General features: G+C 39.1%; 1 protein-coding gene across 1 annotated transcript; it reads left to right on the top strand.

Moving 5' to 3' along the window:
* Positions 1-855: 855 nt before the first annotated feature.
* Positions 856-22648, top strand: LOC121981801 (general transcription and DNA repair factor IIH helicase subunit XPD-like). The gene is made up of 11 exons (XM_042534528.1): positions 856-1941; positions 2306-2388; positions 2480-2883; positions 2964-3157; positions 4290-4470; positions 4537-4661; positions 13829-13918; positions 14633-14711; positions 14828-14904; positions 21914-22022; positions 22353-22648. Exons 1-11 carry the CDS (start codon positions 1115-1117, stop codon positions 22464-22466), a joined length of 2283 nt encoding a protein of 760 aa, XP_042390462.1. The 5' UTR covers positions 856-1114; the 3' UTR covers positions 22467-22648.
* Positions 22649-23536: the final 888 nt, after the last annotated feature.

Here is a 23536-nt window from a genome sequence, read left to right as displayed (position 1 = left end):
AAAAATGAGTATAGTTCCTCTTAAATTTATAACATTAAACTAGAATCTAGTATATTTTGTATCAAATTGAGCATGACTTTTTTTCCACCTCAATTGGATGAAAAATAAATTAGATTCTTTTTAAATAGTGCTCAATTGAATGGAAAATATACTCAATTTTCTTTAAATGATGTTAAATTTAGGAGGAATTATATTAAGTAAAAAAAATATCGTACTCAATTTTCCACTCCATACCCAAACATAATGAATACCAATTTACCTAATTGTCTTTCATATTTTTTAGGTATAAAAAGTTCAAAAATGAATATAATTCCTCTTAAATTCAAATTAAAATATAATATATTTTCTATCAAATTAAGTACAACTCTCTTTCTACCTAATTGGATGTAAAATATATTAGATTCTTTTTAAATAGTGTTCAATTGGATGTAAAATATATTAGATTTTCTTTAAATGTTGCTGAATTTATAGGAGGAATTATATTAAATGAGAAAAATTATGCTTTGATAGAAAATATACTAGATTTAATTAAATATGTTGAATTTAAGAGGAATTATACTCATTTTTAAATTTTTTTATATTTAAAAAATTATGAAGGATAATTAGATAACGATATTGGTATGAATACATTGAAATAAATGAAATTTTATATACAGATAGTGGAAATAATTTTTTTAAAAAGACGAGGAGTGTTTATGGATTTTTTTTTCTCATTTATTGTTAAAAAAATTATTATCGTATATTTATTAAATCATTTATTCAGGATCAATTAAGGATAAATTTATAACATTTTAAAAAACATTTGAATAATCTTAAAATTCAGAGGCATCTCGCAAGCTAATAAATTTCGAGGGTTCTTTATATAATTGAAGAGCTCCGTTTCGTCCGCCGATCGCTGCAAACCCCAACTAGAAGGCGAAAGCCATACGCTCCGCCTACGCCGCCACCTGCTTCTCCTCCTCTCCTTCTTATTCTTCCTCCTCCTTCTCTTCCGCCTCCTCACTTCGCAACCCTAACCATCTAGCCGCCGTTATCGAGATCAAAAACACGAACAAGATCCCTTATTTCTATCGATCTCAAAGCAATCAAATTGACAGCAGTGGAAGAAGCAAAGATGAAGTTCAAGATCGACGATGTGACAGTGTACTTCCCCTACGAACATATCTATCCGGAGCAGTATGAGTACATGGTGGAGCTGAAGCGCACCCTCGATGCCCGCGGTCACTGCCTCCTCGAGATGCCCACCGGCACCGGCAAGACCGTTGCCCTACTCTCCCTCATCATCAGCTATTCCCTTTCCCGTGCCAGCAACCGTGGTCCGCTTAAGCTTATCTACTGCACCCGAACCGTCCACGAAATGGAGAAAATCCTCGCCGAACTCCGCCTCTTCCTCTCCCACCTTCCCTCCGAACTTCGCAGCTCCCTCCTAGCTCTCGGACTATCCTCTCGGAAGAACCTATGCATCAACCCCATCGCACTCTCTGCAGCCTCCCGTGACTCCGTCGACTCCGCCTGTCGCCGCCTCACGGCCAGCTGGGTCCGGGCCTCCGCCGCCGAGAATCCTGCCGTTCCTACCTGCGACTTCTTTGAAAGCTTCGACCGTGCCGCTTCCTCGTCTAATGCGGCCGTCTTGCTTCCTGCCGGAGTGTACTCGCTCCAGGACCTCCGTGCAGTCGGTAGAGAAAGGGGATGGTGCCCCTACTTCCTCGCGCGGCAGACCATCCACCACGCCAATGTCGTGGTCTATAGTTACCAATACTTACTGGACCCTAAGGTCGCTAGCATTATATCCAAGGAGATGCAGAAGGAGTGTGTCGTCGTGTTTGACGAGGCTCACAACATCGACAATGTGTGCATCGAGGCTCTCAGTGTCAGCGTCCGAAGGCAGACACTAGACGGCGCAGCCAGAAATCTCAACCGAATGACTCAGGAGATCGATAGGTAATCCAATTTTTTTTTTATTTTATTTTATCCTCATTTTACTGTCTTTTTAAGTTTGAGGTTTTGATGGCTATCATATCACACTCTTCTTTAATTCTGTTCTAAATCCTTTGTCAACAAACATGCAATACTGATAAATTCATATGATTCTTGTTTTTTTTCAAATTCTTTCTCACTTCATAGCCAGAATGATTTGTTTTTGATTCTTGCCTTGCTACCTACTTTAATACTGGATAAGCTTGGTTGCGTTAAAGCTTTAAAAGAGAAACAAACATTTGTTTTAAGTAATGCTTGGTTGTGTTTCTCCATGCACATTTTAAAATGATAATTGCTGAATATGATGTAAGCTTCATTTGTTAGGAAGGTTTAAGGCAACAGATGCTACCAGACTGCGTACAGAATACAATAGACTTTTGGAAGGACTAGCACAGAGAGGAAATTTAGCTCGTACGTTTCCTAGCATAGTTTTTATATTTGAGATCCATGGGTTTGGATTTGCTTTTGGCTATTTGTGACATACACGTCCTTTTTCCTTTAGTAACTGATGCCTGGCTTGGGAACCCTGCCCTGCCTGATGACATTTTGAAGGAGGCTGTGCCTGGAAATATAAGGAGAGCTGAGCATTTTCTCTCTGTTTTAAGAAGGCTGGTGCAATATCTGAATGGTCGTTTGGAAACAGAAAATGTTGAGACAGAAGGACCTGTTGCCTTTGTTGCTTCAGTGAATTCCCAGGCTGGAATTGATCAGAAAATGCTTAGATTCTGCTATGATCGCTTGCACTCACTCATGCTTACACTAGAAATAACTGACACAGATGAGTTCCTGCACATTCAGACAGTTTGTGACTTTGCAACACTAATTGGTACATATACACGGGGCTTCTCAATAATCATTGAACCCTTTGATCAGCGGATGCCTCATATTCCTGACCCAGTATTGCAGGTGGCTAGTTCTCTCCTTTATTTGGTTTCCTAAATGACTAAATTTTTTTATGTTATTCACTGGTTGTTTTGTAATTGCAGCTCAGCTGTCATGACGCTTCTATTGCAATAAAGCCCATCTTTGATCGCTTTCAGTCAGTCATAATTACTTCTGGAACTCTAAGCCCTATTGACCTATATCCTCGTCTCTTAAATTTCAACCCAGTCATAAGTAGAAGCTTTACTATGTCTTTGACAAGGGATTGCATATGCCCAATGATTCTAACCCGTGGAAGGTATAACTGCAATGTTGTAACGTTCTATTGTGCTGTTACATGTCTGAATGCAATAATATGCCATAAGTTCTGCTTACTTTCTCTAAACTGTTCATTATTCTATTTGAAGTTCTATGCTTTTCTCAAAATTTATTATTTATCACACTTCATGATTTGGTATCCCACAAAGGGATATGGTTCACCCCTTCATAATTAGTATTATGTAAATAGGCATGCACAAGAATATTGATATCACAGTTAAGTATCACAAATCTATATCAATATTACCTTGGTACTCACACACAACAAATGTAAAGATCTAAATAATGTTGGATGCGTTAAAGATGGAAATTCAAATGTTTTTTTTATGATAAAGCAATTAAGGAGAGATGACAAAGATTTTAAAAACTATTCAATGAGCACTCTACAAAATAAATGGTTTTAGTTTCTAAAAATTGTATCAAATTTAGGAATTATAGAAGGTAGGTTAAAGAAAATGAAGGCAGGTAAAAGTGTTTGTTTGGATGATATTTGTATTTAAGTTTGTTAGAATTTAGGAGATGATATAATTTGGTTGCAAAGTTATTTAATAAAATTTTGAAAGTAAAAAGATGCCAAAGGTAGAGGGAAATGTTTTAGTATTTATTTAAAGTTGATGTACAATGTTCTAATTGTAGAGGGAACAATGGTACACAACAACAACAACAATAACAACAACAACCATGTCTTATCCCACTAGGTGGGTCCGGCTAAGGGAATAATCATATACCATGTCTTTAAAAAAGGTTTCAGATCCTTCCTTTATTGTTATTTTCAGAGGTGTCCTTATGCTATTGAGATTATTTCTAACAAGCCGGAGGTTCCATCCCTAGTCGGGCTCAAAATGGACCCCAATCTAAACCTAACAAATCCTCCTTTTAGGAGTTTTTATAGTTATGTTCTTGGATGCCCCTGGAACATAAGCCTCATGCTCAAATAGAACTTGAAAAGAAAGGAAAAGTCCTACACACTGCATTATTACTATTTTTGGGTGTTTGAGACATGGAACTTTTCAGTTTTCTTTCATTGTACGTGTCCAAACATTTTAGATTCTTACTTTTGTTAGTGGCTCTGGTGAAAGATCCACATCATGAGTTCATAATCTATGTTGCAGTGACCAGGCGCAAATAACTACACAATTTGGCATTCGTACAGATGAAGCAGTTGTGAGGAATTATGGAAAATTATTGCTGGAGATGGTTTCTGCAGTTCCAGATGGCATTGTCTGTTTCTTTGTTAGTTACTCCTATATGGATGGAATCATTAACAGTTGGAATGAAATGGGAATTTTACAGGTGGATTTTGATCCATATGTAACGAACAACCTACTTAAATGCTATTTCTAACAAGTGTTTCTGCAGGATGTGATGCAACATAAGCTAGTATTTATTGAAACTCAAGATGTAGTAGAGACTACACTGGCCCTCGATAACTATCGTAGAGCATGTGATTGTGGACGAGGGGCTGTATTTCTCTCAGTTGCAAGGTATTTTTTCACTTTGTTCTTTTTCATTAACATTTTTCTGTTTGCATCTCCTTGGCAATGAATGAATGAATACTAATAAACACCTATTCCGTCAAGACTTTGGCTAGTGGCTCTGCTTCTCTATGTTCATATTTTCAGTTATTTATAGCTTGCAGGATGCTAAAAGTTAAATCAAGTGGCTTAACATGAACATTGCTTTTTTGATAAATTTGCAGTCACTTAGACTCTTTTTTTTCCAGATTATGTACATTTTCTTGTTGGTGAAAGAAAGCATTAATCAATATTTAGTTAAGAAAAGATTCATGTAGCTGACCTCAAATAGTTGGTACAACACTAGATTTCAATGATGTTATTGTAACCTTGAGTTATTATTTCTTTATTCCTTGCCATGATGAATTCATTGCATTTTGAGATACTTTAATATTGTTTTGATCATCTTATTGCATAATTAGCTCAAGGAATTAAGGTAATTTGAGATTTTTTTTATGTATACTTCTACGCTTTGAGGGTGTTAAGACAGTAAACATGGTAGAAAGCTTCTAGAACTACTACATTCAACCCTTTCACTGTGTGGTAGAATAACATTTAACATCTTGTTTTTCTTTTTACTAATGGAAACTGAAGTGGATATGTCTTTAACTTTTTTTAGCTGTTTGATTAAGACGACGTGCTATTATTTATAATATGAAAATTTTGGTATATGACACAAATTGAGTTATTATCCAATATTCCAATTGCATAATATTTGACAATTTTTATGAAATTCTGAAATCTTTGAAGAACTACTCTGTAGGGAAATGGAAATATGCTTATCCTTCATTAGTCTTAAATTGTTTTAGGTATGGTACAAGGCTCATGATTAAGATGCATTTATGTTCATTATCTAAGTTGATCTTTTTAGTTTCACTAGATAAGTTGGACTTTTTTTTAGTGTATTTCCCTATTACATACAGTTGAATGATATATCTTGCCAACTATCCTGCATAACAATGCATTTGATGGTCTTTCTTTCTCTATGCTCTTCGCATTGTTGTAGCTTTTGATTTGTCGGATGGTTTCATAGTTCAGTTTATAGTGGAATATGGATTCGGGTCAATGGAGTTGCGGAGTGTGAGAAATCATGTAGATGTGTGGGAGGCAACCATGGCTATCAAAATTGTCATTTGGATCTTAAGATTTATACTCCATTGCCTAAATTGATCTAAATGATTTGGTTCACAACTAGGAGCAAAATTAGTCTGGAAACTTGCAAACTTACTATCAGTGTTTAAGTAGTATCTCGATCTCTCAATCTTGGTGGCAACACTAAAGAATTGGCTTATACATTATTTCTATAGGTGTTGCTGATGACTTGTGTTCCATTATGCCATTTAAGAGATTTTTAGTCGCCAACAATGTGTTCCTAGGTATCTTCAAACACCAAAAACCCTTTTTGTATTTTTTTGGTGTTGGTTGCTAAAAGTGCGCTGCTGAATAAAGTTTCTCATCAAAATGAAAAAGATACCTTGGACTTGTGAGAAACAGCTTTCCTTCAGAAGGGTTATAGTCACTTCTCTCAGTTTATCTAGGACGTTTCTTCAATTGCTCTTGGCCAATGATAGTATCATTCTGGCATTAGTATTTTAAAAAAAAAAAAAAATAATGAGAGTAAAGTAATCTCATCCTTTACTTCCAATGATCAAGTGAGGTCCTATTGGCTTGCTCAAGTATCAAAGGGGTCTCTTTTCAGTGTCTTGACATTTTGGATTGGATTAAGTTTTCTCAGGGGATTCTACATGTATCTAGGTGTCACAGGGGTAAATTTTCGCCTCTGAAAATCTCCTGCGCGGCAGCCAAGTTCCGCACTTGACTCTCAGCCTTTCCCAACGAATGCACCAAAGGCACACAGAAATCTCAAAGCAACGCCACAAGAAAGTCACACAAAGCAACACCAACAGATTACAGGAAAACTCCCAACCTTTATTGCCTCAACAAAGGAAATACAATGGAACAATTACAGAATCACTTACAAGCCGCTAAGGATCCGCCCATACAAATCCTTCACGAGTTGCTCACAACTCTTCACAAACCGCCTCACAAATTCTCCACGAATTTGCTCACAATGCACACTCTCTGCACCTTTGGCACTCCCCTCTTGGATGCCTTTGCCAATGAACCCACCCACCTATTTATCATGCATAGGCGGCGGTTACAATGGAGGTTACGAGGTGGTTACACCAACCACTTGTGCCACTTGGACATAACTTCCTCAACTTCCAAAACCGCCATGTCCAAGTGTCTTTGGCTTCCATTGGCTCCATGCCAAGTGGCCGCCTAGCACCCATGTGCTTGCTCCATCATGATGCTGATTGGATCCACGCCAAGTGTCAGCATGCTCCCCTTGTGCTTCGCCCCATGGCTCCACCGCATTGGTCCACGCCAAGTGTCAATCCGCACCCTTGTGCTTGACCACGTCATGGCTTCGTTGGCACCCACGAACAGTCCATCTGTCCGCCCAGTGTTCGCACAATCGGCTCCAAGTCTTCGGCACCGCGGACAGTCCATCTGTCCACTTTTTGGCACCACGGGCAGTCCATCTGTCCGCACCACGAACAAGTCCCGTCTGTCCGCGTTCTCCATGGCTCCGCTGCTTTGGCCCCGCGCCAAAGTCTGCTCGCACACCAAGTGCTCGGTCCACGGCTTCGTCTGTTTGGCACCACGAACAAGTCCCGTCTGTCCGCTTCCTTGGCGCCACGGGCAAGTCCTGTCTGCCCGCATGTTCGTTGCCTCGGACAAGTCCCGTCTGTCCACTCCATCGGCAACACGAGCAAGTCCATCTGCTCGCACAACGGACAAGTCCCGTCTGTCCGCCTTTGCTGCTTCGGCATGCCCAGCACACATGTCTTGCTCGCCACAATGCCAAGTCTGCACGACTTGGGCTTGGGCAGCACCCCGCGTGCTACCGTATCCGCAACATCGACATGACTTGTGCACAGCCACGCCCGGATCATTGCCAAGCCTTGCTCAACTAAGGCTTGGGCTTTGGACAGCCCCATGCTGTTGCTCCACTGGCCGCTTGGCATGTCTAGCACACATGCCACGCCCGCTTTGCTGCTAAGTCCGCCTCCTGCAGACTTAGTTTTGGACAGTGCCCAGCGCACTGCCAATCTGCTCCTTGGCATGGCTTTCACCCATGCCACGCATGCTGGTTTGCCAAGTCCGCCTCCTGCAGACTTGGGCTTGGACAGTGCCCCGCGCACTGCCAGTCCGCTACTTGGCATGGCCTGCGCCCATGCCATGCTCGCTGGTTTGCCAAGCCTTCCTCCTGTAAGGCTTGGGCTTGGACAGTGCCCCGCGCACTGCCAATCTGCTGCTTGGCAAGACCTGCGCCCATGTCACGCTTGCTGTTTTACCAAGCCTTCCTCCTGTAAGGCTTGGGCTTGGGCAGCCCCGCGCCGCCGCTTCGCTTGGCATGCCTTGCGCGCATGCCACGCCTTGCCAAGCCTGCCTCCTGCAGACTTGGGCTTGGACAGCCCCGCGCCGTCCGTATGCTCCGCTGCTTGGCATGTGCCCCGCGCACATGCCCAATAGGCTGGATCAAGGAGCAACGAGCCAATCCTTTATGTCCAGCCGAGCCGCCAAACTTAAGGGGGTAACAAACCACCCCCACCCGATGAAGTCGACGCCCTCGTCGAACTCTTCCGTTGGCGGGCTTCCTTCTTTGGCCTTGTCCACTTGACTTTGCCATCCTGCTCTGAGAATACCTCCACGTCTCCTTCATTTTTGTTAGCATCAAAACCAACAATTGAATTCAACATTTGTAAAGGATTTACAAAAGCAGCAACTTCCTGATCATGGCCTTCATCATTCTCTACCGCTAAGAGAACATTCAACTTCTCACGCTTGGGGCACTCCCGCACCAAGTGAGGCCCATTGCATAGAAAACAGCCTTGAGTCTTCAAGTTGTTGTTTCCTTGGGCTACAGAATGATCCTTCCCGCCATTCCGCTGACTGCTTGCCGCATCTTTCTTTCGTTCCACCTCCTTCGCCTTTCGATTCTTCAAGATTTTCGGAGGGGAAGAAGGCTCCAAACTCTCCTTGTTGGAGCGAAAATCCGCCAAGGCATCCGCAGCAATGATAGCACCAGGAAGATCCCGCACATTCTGCCTTCGAAGTTCAATTTGCGCCCACGGTTGCAAACCGTACAGAAAGTTGTAGAGTTTGTCCTCCTCGGACATGTTGGAAATATCCAACATCAAGGAAGTAAATTCCTTGACATAGTCCCGAACAGAGCCCTTCTGCTTGAGACTTTTCAGTTTGTTTCGTGCCACCCACGAGACATTGCCTGGAAGAAATTGCGCCTTCAATTCCTTCTTCAACCGAGCCCAAGTGTCAATTTTCTCCCGCCCAACATCGGCATCATCCACCATGCGAGTTCGCCACCATAGCTTCGCATCACCACCAAGGTACATGCTGGAAATTGTCACCTTCTCTGTTTCAGGCACGCGAGCAGCAAGAAAATACTGCTCCATGTCCCACAAGTAATTCTCAAGTTCCTTGGCGCTCCGTGCACCCCCATAAGCCTTGGGTTCTGGAACTTTTACAGCAGGACGATCCTTTGGATGTTCAGCACTTGAAGAAACCGCTCTTCGCAGAACAACCAATTCGGAGTGCAGTGTCTCATTGTCTTTACGGATCTGCATCAGTTCCTCTATCAAAGACCCACGAATTTCATCAATAGAAGCCTCCAAGTAGGCAATCTTCTCCATAAGATTGTAATCAGCAACATCTCCTTCAGGGACAGTTCCGATCAAAGCCTCAAGATGAGAAACTCGTTCTCTGATTTCATGGTTGCCTCCAGCCATCTTGCTTGAGATTTCGCCCAAACTTTGTTTCCACAACGAAAGTTTGTCACCTTGTCACCGCAACAAGGGCTCTGATACCAGTTGTCAAGTTGTCACAGGGGTAAATTTTCGCCTATGAAAATCTCCTGCGCGGCAGCCAAGTTCCGCACTTGACTCTCAGCCTTTCCCAACGAATGCACCAAAAGGCACACAGAAATCTCAAAGCAACGCCACAAGAAAGCCACACAAAGCAACACCAACAGATTACGGGAAAACTCCCAACCTTTATTGCCTCAACAAAGGAAATACAATGGAACAATTACAGAATCACTTACAAGCCGCTAAGGATCCGCCCATACAAATCCTTCACGAGTTGCTCACAACTCTTCACAAATCGCCTTCACAAATTCCCACGAATTTGCTCACAATGCACACTCTAGCACACTCCTTTGGCACACCCTTGCACCATGCTTGGATGCCTCTTGCCAATGAACCCACCCACCTATTTATCATGCATAGGCGGCGGTTACAATGGAGGTTACGAGGTGGTTACACCAACCACTTGTGCCACATGGACATAACTTCCTCAACTTACAAAACCGCCATGTCCAAGTGTCTTTGGCTTCCATTGGCTCCATGCCAAGTGGCAGCCTGCACTCATGTGCTTGCTCCATCATAATGCTGCATTGGATCCACGCCAAGTGTCAGCATGCTCCGCTTGTGCTTCGCCCCATGGCTCCACCGCATTGGTCCACGCCAAGTGTCAATTCGCACCCCTTGTGCTTGACCACGTCCTGGCTTTGTTGGCACCCACGAACAGTCCATCTGTTCGCCCAGTGTTCGCACAATCGGCTCCAAGTCTTCGGCACCGCGGACAGTCCATCTGTCCACCTTTGGCACCACGGGCAGTCCATCTGTCCGCACCACGAACAAGTCCCGTCTGTCCGCGTTCTCCATGGCTCTGCTGCTTTGGCCCCGCGCCAAAGTTTGCTCGCACACCAAGTGCTCGGTCCACGGCTCCGTCTGTTTGGCACCAAGAACAAGTCCCGTCTGTCCGCTTCCTTGGCGCCACGGGCAAGTCCCGTCTGCCCGCATGTTTGTTGCCTCGGACAAGTCCCGTCTGTCCGCTCCATCGGCAACACGAGCAAGTCCATCTGCTCGCACAACGGACAAGTCTCGTCTGTCCGCCTTTGCTGCTTCGGCATGCCCAGCACACATGCCTTGCTCGCCACAATGCCAAGTCTGCACGACTTGGGCTTGGGCAGCACCCCGCGTGCTACCGTATCCGCAACATCGACATGGCTTGTGCACAGCCACGCCCGGATCATTGCCAAGCCTTGCTCAACTAAGGCTTGGGCTTTGGACAGCCCCATGTTGCTGCTCCACTAGCCGCTTGGCATGTCTAGCACACATGCCACGCCCGCTTCGCTGCTAAGTCCGCCTCCTGCAGACTTAGTCTTGGACAGTGCCCAACGCACTGCCAATCTGCTCCTTGGCATGACTTTCGCCCATGCCACGCATGCTGGTTTGCCAAGTCCGCCTCCTGCAGACTTGGGCTTGGACAATGCCCTGCGCACTGCCAGTTCGCTACTTGGCATGGCCTGCGCCCATGCCATGCTCGCTGGTTTGCCAAGCCTTCCTCCTGTAAGGCTTGGGCTTGGGCAGTGCCCCGCGCACTGCCAATCTGCTGCTTGGCATGGCCTGCGCCCATGCCACGCTTGCTGTTTTGCCAAGCCTTCCTCCTGTAAGGCTTGGGCTTGGGCAACCCCGCGCCGCCGCTTCGCTTGCCACGCCTTGCCAAGCCTGCCTCCTGCCAGACTTGGGCTTGGACAGCCCCGCGCCGTCCAAATGCTCCGCTGCCTGGCATGTGCCCCGCGCACATGCCCAATAGGCTGGATCAAGGAGCAACGAGCCAATCCTTCATGTCCAGCCGGCCGCCAAACTTAAGGGGGTAACACTAGGCCAGTTCCTCACCTTTGATGTTAGGATTGAGAGGGAATGAGATAGTATTAGTAACAACCTCTATTCCTTTGTCCTCTTTACTCAAAAATCAAAACCAATTCCAAAAATGATGTGTTTCCAAATCCAAACTGATTATACAAAATTAATCATTTTTATTGATAATGCTCCGTTGAAGATAGTTCTTGCTAAATATTTCATATGCAACACAGTATTGAGAATTGACTGATTTCTATTTTAGATTAATGAGATGCTGATTTGAATTTTCCCAGCAAATTGGTCTATTTGATTGACTATTATCTTTGACAATCAATTGAAAGTATGACATAGGGCAACTAAAGTTAAGCTTCAATTGACAACAGCATACAGAGCATTGGTTGAAGAAATGGATTTAGTTTGTTTCTGCAAGAAGGAAAGAGGAAATGAGAAAGAAATGGGGTAAAAGGTGTTGCAATTGAGGAGTTCTCTCCATTGACATGGAGTCATATGTAGTAGCACCAAGGAATGAAATAGTGTTCTATGCCGCTTGGCACGGATAGTTTTTACCGTTCTATCACTGAAGCGAAATCGGCACCGAGCGCGCGCTAATTTCATGCGTCACACGTGACAGACGGAATCGAGCGCCCGTCCGCAACAACACGCTATCGATTAATTGCGCGATAGAAGGAATCGATTCCTTTTGTTGTGATCGATTAATAAAAAAACCTATATAAAGCAGGGAGGCACTGGAGATCAAGGAGATCAGCAGCTACGAGGCGATGGTGAGCAGCAAGAGTGGCGACCACTCTTCGAACAAGTATTATTTCCCCTCTTCGCAAATGGCCTAGAGGCATTTCACACACCTCTGACTACGCTTCTCACAAGGATCGTGTCCTGGATGCGTTGCAGACGGTGCCGGACTCCCGCTCAATGTTCCTATTTTTACCAATAAAAAATTAACCCTTTTCAATTTAATTAATTTAAACAATTCTCTAATTACGTGTGATATTTTGAACAGGATTTTATAAACCCTAATTATATTATCCCAATAAAATATATAAAAAAATATATTTAAAATTATTTTTTTAATAAATTTTTTAAATTAATATTCTGAAAATTTGTTTTTTTAATGTTTTAAATTTCATTTAAAAATGCTAAAAAAATATAATAATTCAGATTTATATTCTAATATTTTTTATTATTTTAAATTTCATTTAAAAGTTCTAAAAAATTATAATAAATTAGATTTATATTCTGATTTTTTTTATTATTTTGTATATTTTTACTGTTTTACTATTTAATTGATATTTTGATCCTTTTTTACTATTTTAAATATATATTATTTAAATAAATAAATAGTTAATTTATATAATTATGATATATCTATTGATAGATCAATTTTATTTAAAGAAAACTATATTTAATTATGTTTCTAACAATATTAAGTTATTTAATAATTGAGAACTTACATAAAATCAATATACAACTTATTTTTAAATTATACACAATAAATATATTTATTTAATAATTACTATATATAAATAAAAAAATACCGAAACAGTATCGGCACGGCATGATACGATATCAAATCGTATCGTTTCTGTCTGGAACTAAAACCTTGGCACAGATTGAAATTTTAAACCTTGAGTAGCACAATAGTGTGTAGCTGCTGATGTTTCTGCTTTAGTGGAGCTTCAGAAGTACTATGAAGTAACAAATTTGCTGCTGTGAAGAAAGCCAAAAAAAAAGGGAAAAAAAAACTCTACTCCAATGTTTACGGATGAGATGTGAGGTAAATAAAAACAATGGGGAGGTGTGTATATGAGAGGATACACAGTCCATTTATGCACTTTATAAACATAACTGATTAAGTTATCAATGACATTCTATTAAGAAGCCATAACTTACAATTAATAAGGCGAAAGATATAAAGAAAATAATAAGATTGTTTACTGAAATCGAAATAATGTTAATAAACTAACAAGGCTATGTTACATTTAAAACACCAAAGAACAACAAACTAGATATTGCAAATTTTGAAATGCTATACAAAAGTTCCTACTAAATAGTAAAATATGAATATATTAAGATGAGTATATTAATTATTTGTTACACAACGTATTTTATAGTTTGGTGATCCACTAACTTAGCAGTCTGAAGACGGAACAGATAAATAAAGAATATTGTAGTTACAGAAATCCAGACATACTAGGTTATCTCCTGTGTGAAAAAAGCATGTCATTTAATGAGAACTTTCAACTTCTTGGATTAGTTTTTGCTAGTAACAATCTAATTATATATTATTGTATGTTTGTCTTATTTCAGATGCACATTTCAGTGTATGCTTTCGTCTTGGTATCTGTACTAAGAACTCAATATTAAGAGTTAATTAATATGCTATTGCAGGGGTAAAGTTGCTGAAGGTATAGATTTTGATCGACACTATGGAAGACTTGTTATCATGTTTGGGGTTCCTTTCCAGTACACACGGAGCAGGTAATTTTAAGGTTAATTGTCATGTCATCACTAAATATGGACCCTTCCCATCTAGCTTCTCTAGTTTGATTGATTGGAATGAGGAGATTCTGAAACATCTTTGCTCAATCATCACTTTGGATGTTGTATGAATTAAGGAGTGATAGTTTTCATTGCCAATATTTCTAATTTGACACTTTGTGTGCTTTACCGAGGCCATTCCTATTCTTATTTTCCTTGCATGGTTCTTTTGCTACCTTAAAGCTGTCTCTACTTGAGAAGATGGGAGCTCAAATAGAATCAAGGGAGGAGGGATAGTAATCATTTCCCTTGTCTACTTAGGTGGTAGGACAAAAAGGGTAAAGAAGGGAATAACTTGGCTCTTTTTTCCTCACCTTTGATTCCTTCCAAAATGGTTGTAACAGGGGAAAAAGAGTGGAAAACGGTTGGAAACAGTAGTTTAACATTTCATGTCTTGGAAATAACAATCAAAGTGTTAAACTTGCCATTTTATCTCATTTTTTTTTCCATCTCCTTTTCAAGTAGATAAAACAAAAGGAATTGTTCTTCTCCACTCTCTTTCTTCACCTCTTTCCTCCCCCAACAAAAGGAAAATGACCTTATTCTTGTCACATACTGCAATGCTTGTGGCTCTGTTTGTTTTTATTTTTATTTTCAATTACCATTTTTTTAATGTAGTTGAGGAATTCAAATACATTTTGTTTTTTTTTCCAGAATTTTGCTCGCTAGGTTAGAGTATTTGCGTGAGACATTCCAGATAAAAGAGGGTGATTTTCTTACTTTTGATGCTTTGGTATGTCCAATTTGGCCCTTTTATTCAGGTCTTATACAATTAGCTATTGCATAAGTCATGATCGTGTGGTATGTTTAGTTTGACCACGAGGCATGTTGTTATTTATTTTGAAACAGAGGCAAGCTGCACAATGTGTTGGCCGTGTAATTCGTTCAAAAGCAGATTATGGGATGATGATATTTGCTGATCAAAGGTAACTTATTTTGTTGACAATTTAATTAAATCATTTATTTTCATTTCTTGAATACTGAGAGATTTTATCAACAAAAGAAAGTAGAATAATGCACTAGAGGTAAGACAAGTGAACATTGGGATGAAACTTGAAGACAAAACATTTGGAACTAACTCTATATGTTACCTGCATAACATGAGAAATCAAATAAATTTGTAACGTGTATCACAATCATATAGGCTGCTGGATTCCATAAGTAATTGGATTAACCGAACACTTGTACGTTATAACATCCTTCATCAAGCTGATGATTTATTTGCTCAAACTTGACTATCCTAAGTCTGGGTTTATTAAAAGAGGGGGAGGGGGGAGAAAGAAGGAAAATTAACATAAAAATTACACAAGTGCCAATCATGAGGGGGACAAGTTGAGGAAATAATAACAAAATTTAGAAGCTAAGAATAAGGTTTTGGAAATCCGCATTACCATCTATTTCACCTTTTGAACATTTAGAAGAATTATTGTGTATCTTGATGAGTGTAAGGCCTGAAATAGGCTGCATCTGATCTCATCATGATGCAAAATATTTAGCGTCTCATTTGGTTGCAGCATCTAGTCACTTGTGTGTTTGGAGGCTTTTCCCTCTTCATCTGTACACTTGCTCATCTTCTAATAGGTTGCTGTCTACTGGATAAATGCTCTATTGAAAATCTGTTGGTGGATCATCCTCCCAATTTTTAAATATGTTAGCGAGGTGTAATATTAGTCATCATAGACAACAATGACTAGCCTAGAAGTCACATTTGGAAGTCAGAAATCCATTTTTTGGAAATAGTACGTGTGTACTAGAGTACTAAATGTCTTAATGAAAAATGTTTGGGAAGTTTTAAAATCTTTCTCAGGGTATGCCATTAGCGGATCCAACAGAACTTGTTTGATAACTTCATTGCCATAACCACATGGCTCAAAATGCTCAAGTTGGTAATTCTAAGCCCTTTATATATTTATTGATAATCCACAATTCTTCATGTTGGCGCAGCGGGCCGGTAAGAGGAGAGGGGTGAATTTCCTAAAACAGAAAAAGATACCCTCCTCGTTCTTTCAACTCTTCTTAAAGTGCAACAACAATAAGAAAATAAAAATGACAAAACTGAGGAAGAGACTCGGGATTGACTTGGTTACAACCTAAGTGGTTGTTAATCCAAGGCAGTTGCAGAATTCACTAAGAATCTCCTTTCTCTGAAGGCGGAGAAGTCTTTTACACACAATGAAAGCTCGAACAGTTGCTAGGAGGTTAATACAAGAGTTGATTTCTTATTCCCTAGCTCCAGGGCCCTTTTTATAGCTCCTGGAAACTCTATTCGCAGCTTGAGGGTGCCTCCCAAGGGCATGGAGGGTGCCTCCAGCGTGGCAGCAGCGGATAAGGTTTTATCCGCTGCAACAGCTAAAAACTGGGTCGAGGGCGTCCTCCATAAGCATAGAGGGTGCTCTCTATGCCTCATGGAGGGCGCCCTCTATACCTCCTGGAGGGTGCCCTCCACTTGCAAGGTATAAATTGTTCCAGCCTTCCTTTAGTTCTTCCACTGCTCCATTCGCTTGGGTGATTGCGGCCAACCGAAATAGAGCTCACCCGAACCCAATTTCAGACCTTCTCCTCGAGCAGGCTTCCGCTCCGGCTTCTCGTCCCTCGAATGTCACGTACATTCTTCTCGTCCACCGATGTACTCTTCTGCAGTTCTTTCGTCCCTCGGGCATACCGAGCCTGTCGACTCCCTTCCCGTGTCGTCCTTCTCGCCAGCTATGTCTTCCACTTGACTTCCTGTGGTCCTAAGCTCCTGCACACTTAGACACAGGGATTAAAACCAAACAGGACCTAACTTAACTTGGTTGATCACATCAAAACAACCACGAGGTCCAACAATCTCTCCCTTTTGCATCAATTCAGGTTCAAGTTAGGTAAAAACAAACAAGTAGTAATTGAAAAATAAACATTTTAAGCCTAAATTTGCAATAAAAGAAATTGCAACATAAAATGTAATTCAAATTGAAAAAAAATCTTAAATAAAAAAAACTTAACTCTCCCTAATTCCCCTAGAACTTGTACCTATTTCTTCCCCTTTGATCACATAAAAAAAAACGCTTGTATTAGATACAAATTTCCAAGTTAATGATTTTCTAAAAAAAAAATTAGAAATTTTGAGATAATAAAAAATATTAAAAAATTTTAAAATAATTTTTAAGTTATGAAATTTTCAAATAATTGACAAGGATTTAAAAGTATTATCTTAATCACATGATTATCAGTTTGTCAATTAAATATTCAATTCGATAATCGGCTTTCAAACTGTGGCGAGGCACTAGGCCTTCTTGGTTATTGGATCATCAACCACTTCTAGACAAAGCCTTTTAAGGAATTTAGACATTTAATTTTTCTGAAAGCCTTAAATTAAAAAAATTTAAACTAAATACGATTTTGGAACCCAATATAGGTTCTTTCCTACTAGGCTGGTTAAATATCTGGGGGTTACATATCCTCTAGGTATTCTTTTAAGTTATCCTTGATGTTTTCTAATGTACTAGTTTAACTTTCTATAAATTCTAAGTTTTGATTTTTGAAAGTTATTTTTCAAACATGTATTTTTTTTTAAGCCATCGATTTGCAGTTTCAAGTTATCATTTTCAGATTTTAAACTGTTTAACTGTCCTTTTAAATCAACATTCTCTTTTTCTAGTTTTACCAAATCTTTTGTAAGAACTTAGATAAACTTAAAAGACTGCTTAGGAGACAGAGCACGTACCTTATTTATCTCAATTTCTGATGCTCCCCCTTCATCGTAGCTTTCTTCTTCTGATCCTCCCCCTTCATCGATGCTCATCTCTGAGCTGGTTTCTTCTTCCACTTGATGGTTGGCCATTAGAACTAGTCCCGAGAAGGTTGCGACCTCGAAATCGGAGGATGATGAATCATCCCATGTGGCCTTCAGGGTCTTGTATTTGGAGGATGTTGGTCTTTTATCTTTCTCTTTGTCTCCTTTTTTTAATTTTGGGCAGTCATTCTTAATGTGTCCTTCGTTGCAGTTGTAGCATCGGATCTTTCTTTTGTTTCGGTAATCCCTCTTTGTCTGTGATTTAAATTTATTAGATCGAATAAATTTATTAAATTTTCTTACCATAAGGGCTGCTTTATTTTCACTGATTGATTCGTCGGAGTCTGAATTGTTTGTCCTTGCCTTCAAGGCAATGTTTTGACTCGGTTCTTTTCTTTGTCCTGCACACTGAGATTCGTGTAATTCGAAAGTAGAGAAAAGACTTTTTAATGTACTTATCTCGAGATCCTTGGATATATAGTAGGTGTCTACTATAGATATCCATTCAGGTGTTCTTGGGAACGCATTTAGAGCATACCTTTGTGTATCCCGATTCGTTACCGTTTCTTCGAGGTTTGTTAGTCCTGTGATCAGTTCCTTGATTCGTCCGTGTAGTTGTGCTACTGACTCTCCTTCCATCCGGAGGTTCGTCAGTTGATTCCGGAGCATGTCCCGTCTCGCGAGCTTTGTTTCGGAAGTCCCTTCATGCAACTCCAAGAACCTTTCCCAAAGCTCTTTCGCGGAGTTGTAATTTCCGATCTGATTTACTTCCTAGGGTGGAAGCACACTAAGCAAGTGGAACTCGGCTCGTCCGTTCGCTACGAAATCTGCTTGCTCCTTCTTGGTCTAATGATACTCTTCTTTTTCTTCTCCTTAGGGGTTTTTGGGAGCTACAAAATCATATTTAATTATTAATAATATTTCAAAATTGATTTTGAAAAATACCTCAATTCGTTTCTTCCACGACGCAAAATCTCTCTCGAATTTAGGTGGGAAGATTATTGGTTCGGCCATCGTCTTGATCTTGTTGCTTCAGACGACGATTAATCCTTCTGAGGCGGTTGGGCTCTGATACCACTTGTTGGTACAGTGGACCAGCAAAAGGGGAGGGGTGAATTGCCTGAAATAGAAAAAGATACCCTCCTCGTTCTTTCAACTCTTCTTAAAGTGCAACAACAATAATAAAATAAAAATGACAAAACTGAGGAAGAGATTCGGGATTGACTTGGCTACAACATAGGTGGTTGTTAATTCAAGGCGGTTGCAAAGCTCACTAAGAATCTCTTTTCTCTGAAGGCGGAGAAGCCTTTTACACACACTGAAAGCTCGAACAGTTGCTAGAAAGTTAATACAAAAGTTGATTTCTTATTCCCTAGCTCCAGGGCCCTTTTTTAGCTCCTGGAAACTCTATCCGCAGTTTGAGGGCACCTCCCAAGGGCATGGAGGGCACCTCCAGTGTGGCAGCAGCGGATAAGGTTTTATCCGCTGTAACAACACAACAACAACAACAACCAAGTCTTTTCCCACTAGGTGGGGTCGGCTGTATGAATCCTTTTACGTCATTAAGCCCTATTTCCTATTATATCATCATCTATATTTAAATAAATTTTATCTTATTTTATTGTTGTTAACCAAGTCTTTTTTGGTCGTCCTCTTCCTCGTTTGATATGCATGTTTATCATAGTTTCACATCGCCTAACTGGAGCATTTATTGGTCGTCTAAGTACATATCCGTACCATCTTAAACGTGTCTCTCGAAGTTTGTCCTCAATAGATGCAACTCCGACTTTCTCTCTAATACTCTCATTCCTTATTTTGTCCATTTTCGTATGTCCACACATCCACCTTAACATCCTCATCTCTGCAACTCTCATCTTATGCTCATGTGCTCGAGTCATAGTCCAACATTCAGCTCCATATAACATAGCAAGTCTAACTGTGGTTTTATAGAACTTACCTTTAAATTTAAGAGGTGCTTTATGGTCACATAAAACACCCGACGCTCCCTTCCATTTCACCCATCATGCTTGTATTTTATGTAAGACATCTCTCTCAATCTCTCCATCATTTTGTAAAAATGATCCTAAATATTTAAATCTCTCGGTTTCGGACAACTCATCCTCTCCTATCTTAACAATTATTTCATTACTTCTAATATTGCTAAACTTAAAGTCCATATATTCTGTCTTTAATCTACTACCGTCTAGTGTTTCCCTCCAAGATTCTAGCTTAGCATTTTATCCTTCACGTGTTTCATCTACCAAAATAATATCATCTGCAAACAACATGCACGTACTGTGTCTTGAATGTGCGCAGTGAGTTCGTCCATAATTAGTGTAAAAAGATAGGGACTTAGGACTGATCCTTGATGTAACCCTATCTTTATTGGAAATGCTTCAGTTACTCCGCCTGAAGTCTTTACTCTGGTCGTTACATTCTCATACATATCCTTAATTAGTTCAATATATGTTACGCTAACACCTCTCTTTTCTAAAATTCTCCATATAATTTCTCTTGGGACTCTATCATAAGTTTTTTCTAAGTCAATGAATACCATGTAGATCTTGTTTTTACTCCCGATATTTTTCAATTAATTGTCTAAGGAGATGTATAGCTTCTATTGTCGACCTTCCAGGCATGAACCCAAATTGATTTTCTGTCACTGTGGTCTCCTTCATTAAACTTTTTTCTATTACTTTTTTCCAAAGTTTTATAGTATGACTCATTAGTTTAATACCCCTATAGTTTGCACAATTTTGTATGTCTCCCTTGTTCTTATATAAGCGAACTAGAGTACTTATCCTCCATTGATCAGGCATTCTTTTCATTTTCAATATCATGTTAAATAATTTTGTAAGTCATTCAATACCTTGCTTCCCTAAGCACTTTCATACCTCTATCGGAATATCATCTGGTCCAACGACTTTTCCATTGTGCATCTCATTTAAAGTTTGTTTTACTTCTAAAGTTTGAATTCTATGATAAAAATTAAAATTTCTATGCTCATTTGACCTAATTAAATTACCTAAGTTAAGTTGGTCGCCTAAACCTTCATTAAAAAGTTGATGAAAATATCTCTTCCACCGCTCTTTTATTTCTCCATCATTTACTAATACCCTATTATATTCATCTTTAATACATTTTATTTGGCTAAGATCTCTTGTTTTCCTTTCTCTCACTTTAGCTATTCTTTAAATGTTTCTTTCCCCTTCTTTTGTATCCAATTTTTGATATAAGCATTCAAAAGTTTCATTTTTTGCTTCACTCACTACTTTCTTAGCTTCTTTCTTGGCTATTGTATATTTTTTATTTCCTCGTTTTACAAATATATAATTCCTTATAAACTATTTGTTTTTCCTTCATTTTCTCTTGTATTTTCTCATTCCACCACCAAGATTCTTTACTTAGTGGTGCATGTCCCTTTGACTCACCGAGTATACTCTTATGGCTAAAAAATTGGGTTGAGGGCACACTCCATAAGTATTGAGGGCGCCCTCTATGCCACATGGAGGGCGTCCTCCACCTGCAGGGTATAAATTGCTCCAGCCTTCTTTTGGTTCTTCCGTTGTTTCGTTCGTTTGGGTGATTGCGGCCAACCGAAATAGGGCATATCCGAACTCAATTTCCGGTCTTCTCCTCAAGCAGGCTTTCGCTCCGACTTCTCGTCCCTCGAATGTCGCGTACGTTCTTCTCGTCCACTGGTGTACTCTTCCGCAGTTCTTTCGTCCCTCGGGCGTACCGAGCCTGTCGACTCCCTTCTCATGTCGTCCTTCTCACCAGCTACGTCTTCCGCTCGACTTCCTGTGCTCCTAAGCTAAGTTCCTGCACACTTAGACACAGGAATCAAAATCAAACAGGACTTAACTTAACTTAGTTGATCATATTAAAATAACTATGGGGTCCAACGCTTCATGACCATAACCACATGGCTCAAAATACTCAAGTTGGTAATTCGAAGCCCTTTATATATTTATTGATAATCCACAATTCTCCATGTGATTATACTGTACTCTGTTTTCAAGCCGCGTTTTCAAGAATTGAAATTATACTAAAGTAGGTCATATCTCTCTTGCGTGTAATAATGTTGCTCTCTTATTTGTTATCCCTCAAATGCACAGTTTTGTACGTCTCTCTGGCCATTGACGCCTTCAATGCTTCTGCAGATATAACCGTCGTGATAAACACTCTAAATTGCCTGGTTGGATTCTGTCACATTTACGTGATGCACATCTTAATCTTAGCACTGATATGGCTGTGCGCATAGCACGAGAGGTAAGTTTACAGTTCCATTTTTCAAGATTTAGTTTTGAAGAATTGAGCCATCTTTGATACCAAATTACTGATAACAGTAATTCTAATTAAAATTTCTTCCTATTTACCGTACTTGGCTTCTTTTAGCTCCAAAGATCCAACTGTGTTGTCGCAACTTTATCAGTTTACTGTACATAATTCATGAATAATTGATTCTTGTCGAGGTGTTGTTTTTTGATGCTTTTATCTAACATATTTCATCTTAAAATTACATGGATATTTCAATCTTTCTGTATCTGATACATTTTGCAAAAGATGTTTATACTGTCTTTCGTTTTTGCATGGTTAAAGTTCCTTCGAAGGATGGCCCAACCTTACGATAAGGCAGGCTGTGGGGGCAAGAAAACTCTCCTAACACAAGAAGACGTGGAAAGACTACCACATGATGCTATGGATTTGTTTTAGCTTTTCCAGCTTATATTTTTGCTTATGCTCTTAGGAAGTGTTTGGTAGAACTTCTACTAAGTGCTTATTAGCTTCTAGTTACATGAAAATACTTATTAGCTTCTAGTTACATGAAATACTCAAGTGTCTGTGAATATGAAATTCTATTTCAGCTTCTATAACTTTTATTCAAAAGCTAATGAAATTCTGTTTCAATTTCTATAACTTTTATTCAAAAGTCAAAAGTAAGAATTTGATACTTTTTCTATCTTCCATTTTTTTTATGGTTTAAAATTAAAAGTTGATATTTATGTCTTTAATAAATTTATTATTTTACATAATTGTCATCACATTTTTACCTAATTTTTCTCCTCATTCATGATACTTTCCAAATCATTTATCAAATTCCTGTTTTTTTATAAGTATTTATTTTTTAAATAATATTAACATTTTTACCTAATTTTTCTCCTCATTCATGACACTTTCCAAATCATTTATCAAATTCCTATTTTTTTTATAAGTATTTATTTTTTAAATAATCTTTTTATATAATTTACATTTTTAAAAAATTTTATGCAAATATTTGTATATTTATATAAATTTTGTCATTTTTTTATTTTTATTTTTATTTTTATTAATTTTATATATTTTTTCAAACATTCATCTTATAAAAAAATTAATTTTAATACAATATTTAAAATATAATAATAATTATATAAATATATTGATGGTGTATTAAAATTATATTTAGATAATTAAAAAGATTAATTTATATAATTTAAGGATATTGTTGTCATTTAACTATAAATTAAATTTAAAAGTAATTATTCATTACATCAAACTTTATCTTGTATTAATTTTTAACTTCTATTTTTAAACATTTATACTTTAACTTCTCATTAATCTATACAAAATTTAATTTTAAATAAATAAAAGTTCTCCCAAATACCTCCTTAATTTATCCTAAAATTTTTGTATTTATTCCAGATGAATTAGTTTTGCATATTTTTTTATATTTAAATTGTCATCTTTCCTAAAAATTTTGTAATTTTTTAAGGATGAATTAGTTTTACTTTTTGTTTTTTTGCATT

The sequence above is a fragment of the Zingiber officinale genome, chromosome 5A, assembly GCF_018446385.1.
Source record: "Zingiber officinale cultivar Zhangliang chromosome 5A, Zo_v1.1, whole genome shotgun sequence".
NCBI lineage: Eukaryota > Viridiplantae > Streptophyta > Magnoliopsida > Zingiberales > Zingiberaceae > Zingiber > Zingiber officinale.
The sequence above is the reverse complement of the archived record's forward strand: the minus strand, read 5'-3'. Positions and strand labels throughout refer to the sequence as shown.

What these genes read in the sequence shown, in the direction of transcription:
- LOC121981801 (XM_042534528.1), top strand. Translation starts at nt 1,115, where the DNA reads ATGAAGTTCAAGATCGACGATGTGACAGTGTACTTCCCCTACGAACAT. An exon ending in ATGAAATGGGAATTTTACAG is followed by an intron (nt 4,471 to 4,536) that starts GTGGATTTTGAT and finishes GTGTTTCTGCAG; the next exon opens with GATGTGATGCAACATAAGCT. An exon ending in TTCTTACTTTTGATGCTTTG is followed by an intron (nt 14,712 to 14,827) that starts GTATGTCCAATT and finishes ATTTTGAAACAG; the next exon opens with AGGCAAGCTGCACAATGTGT.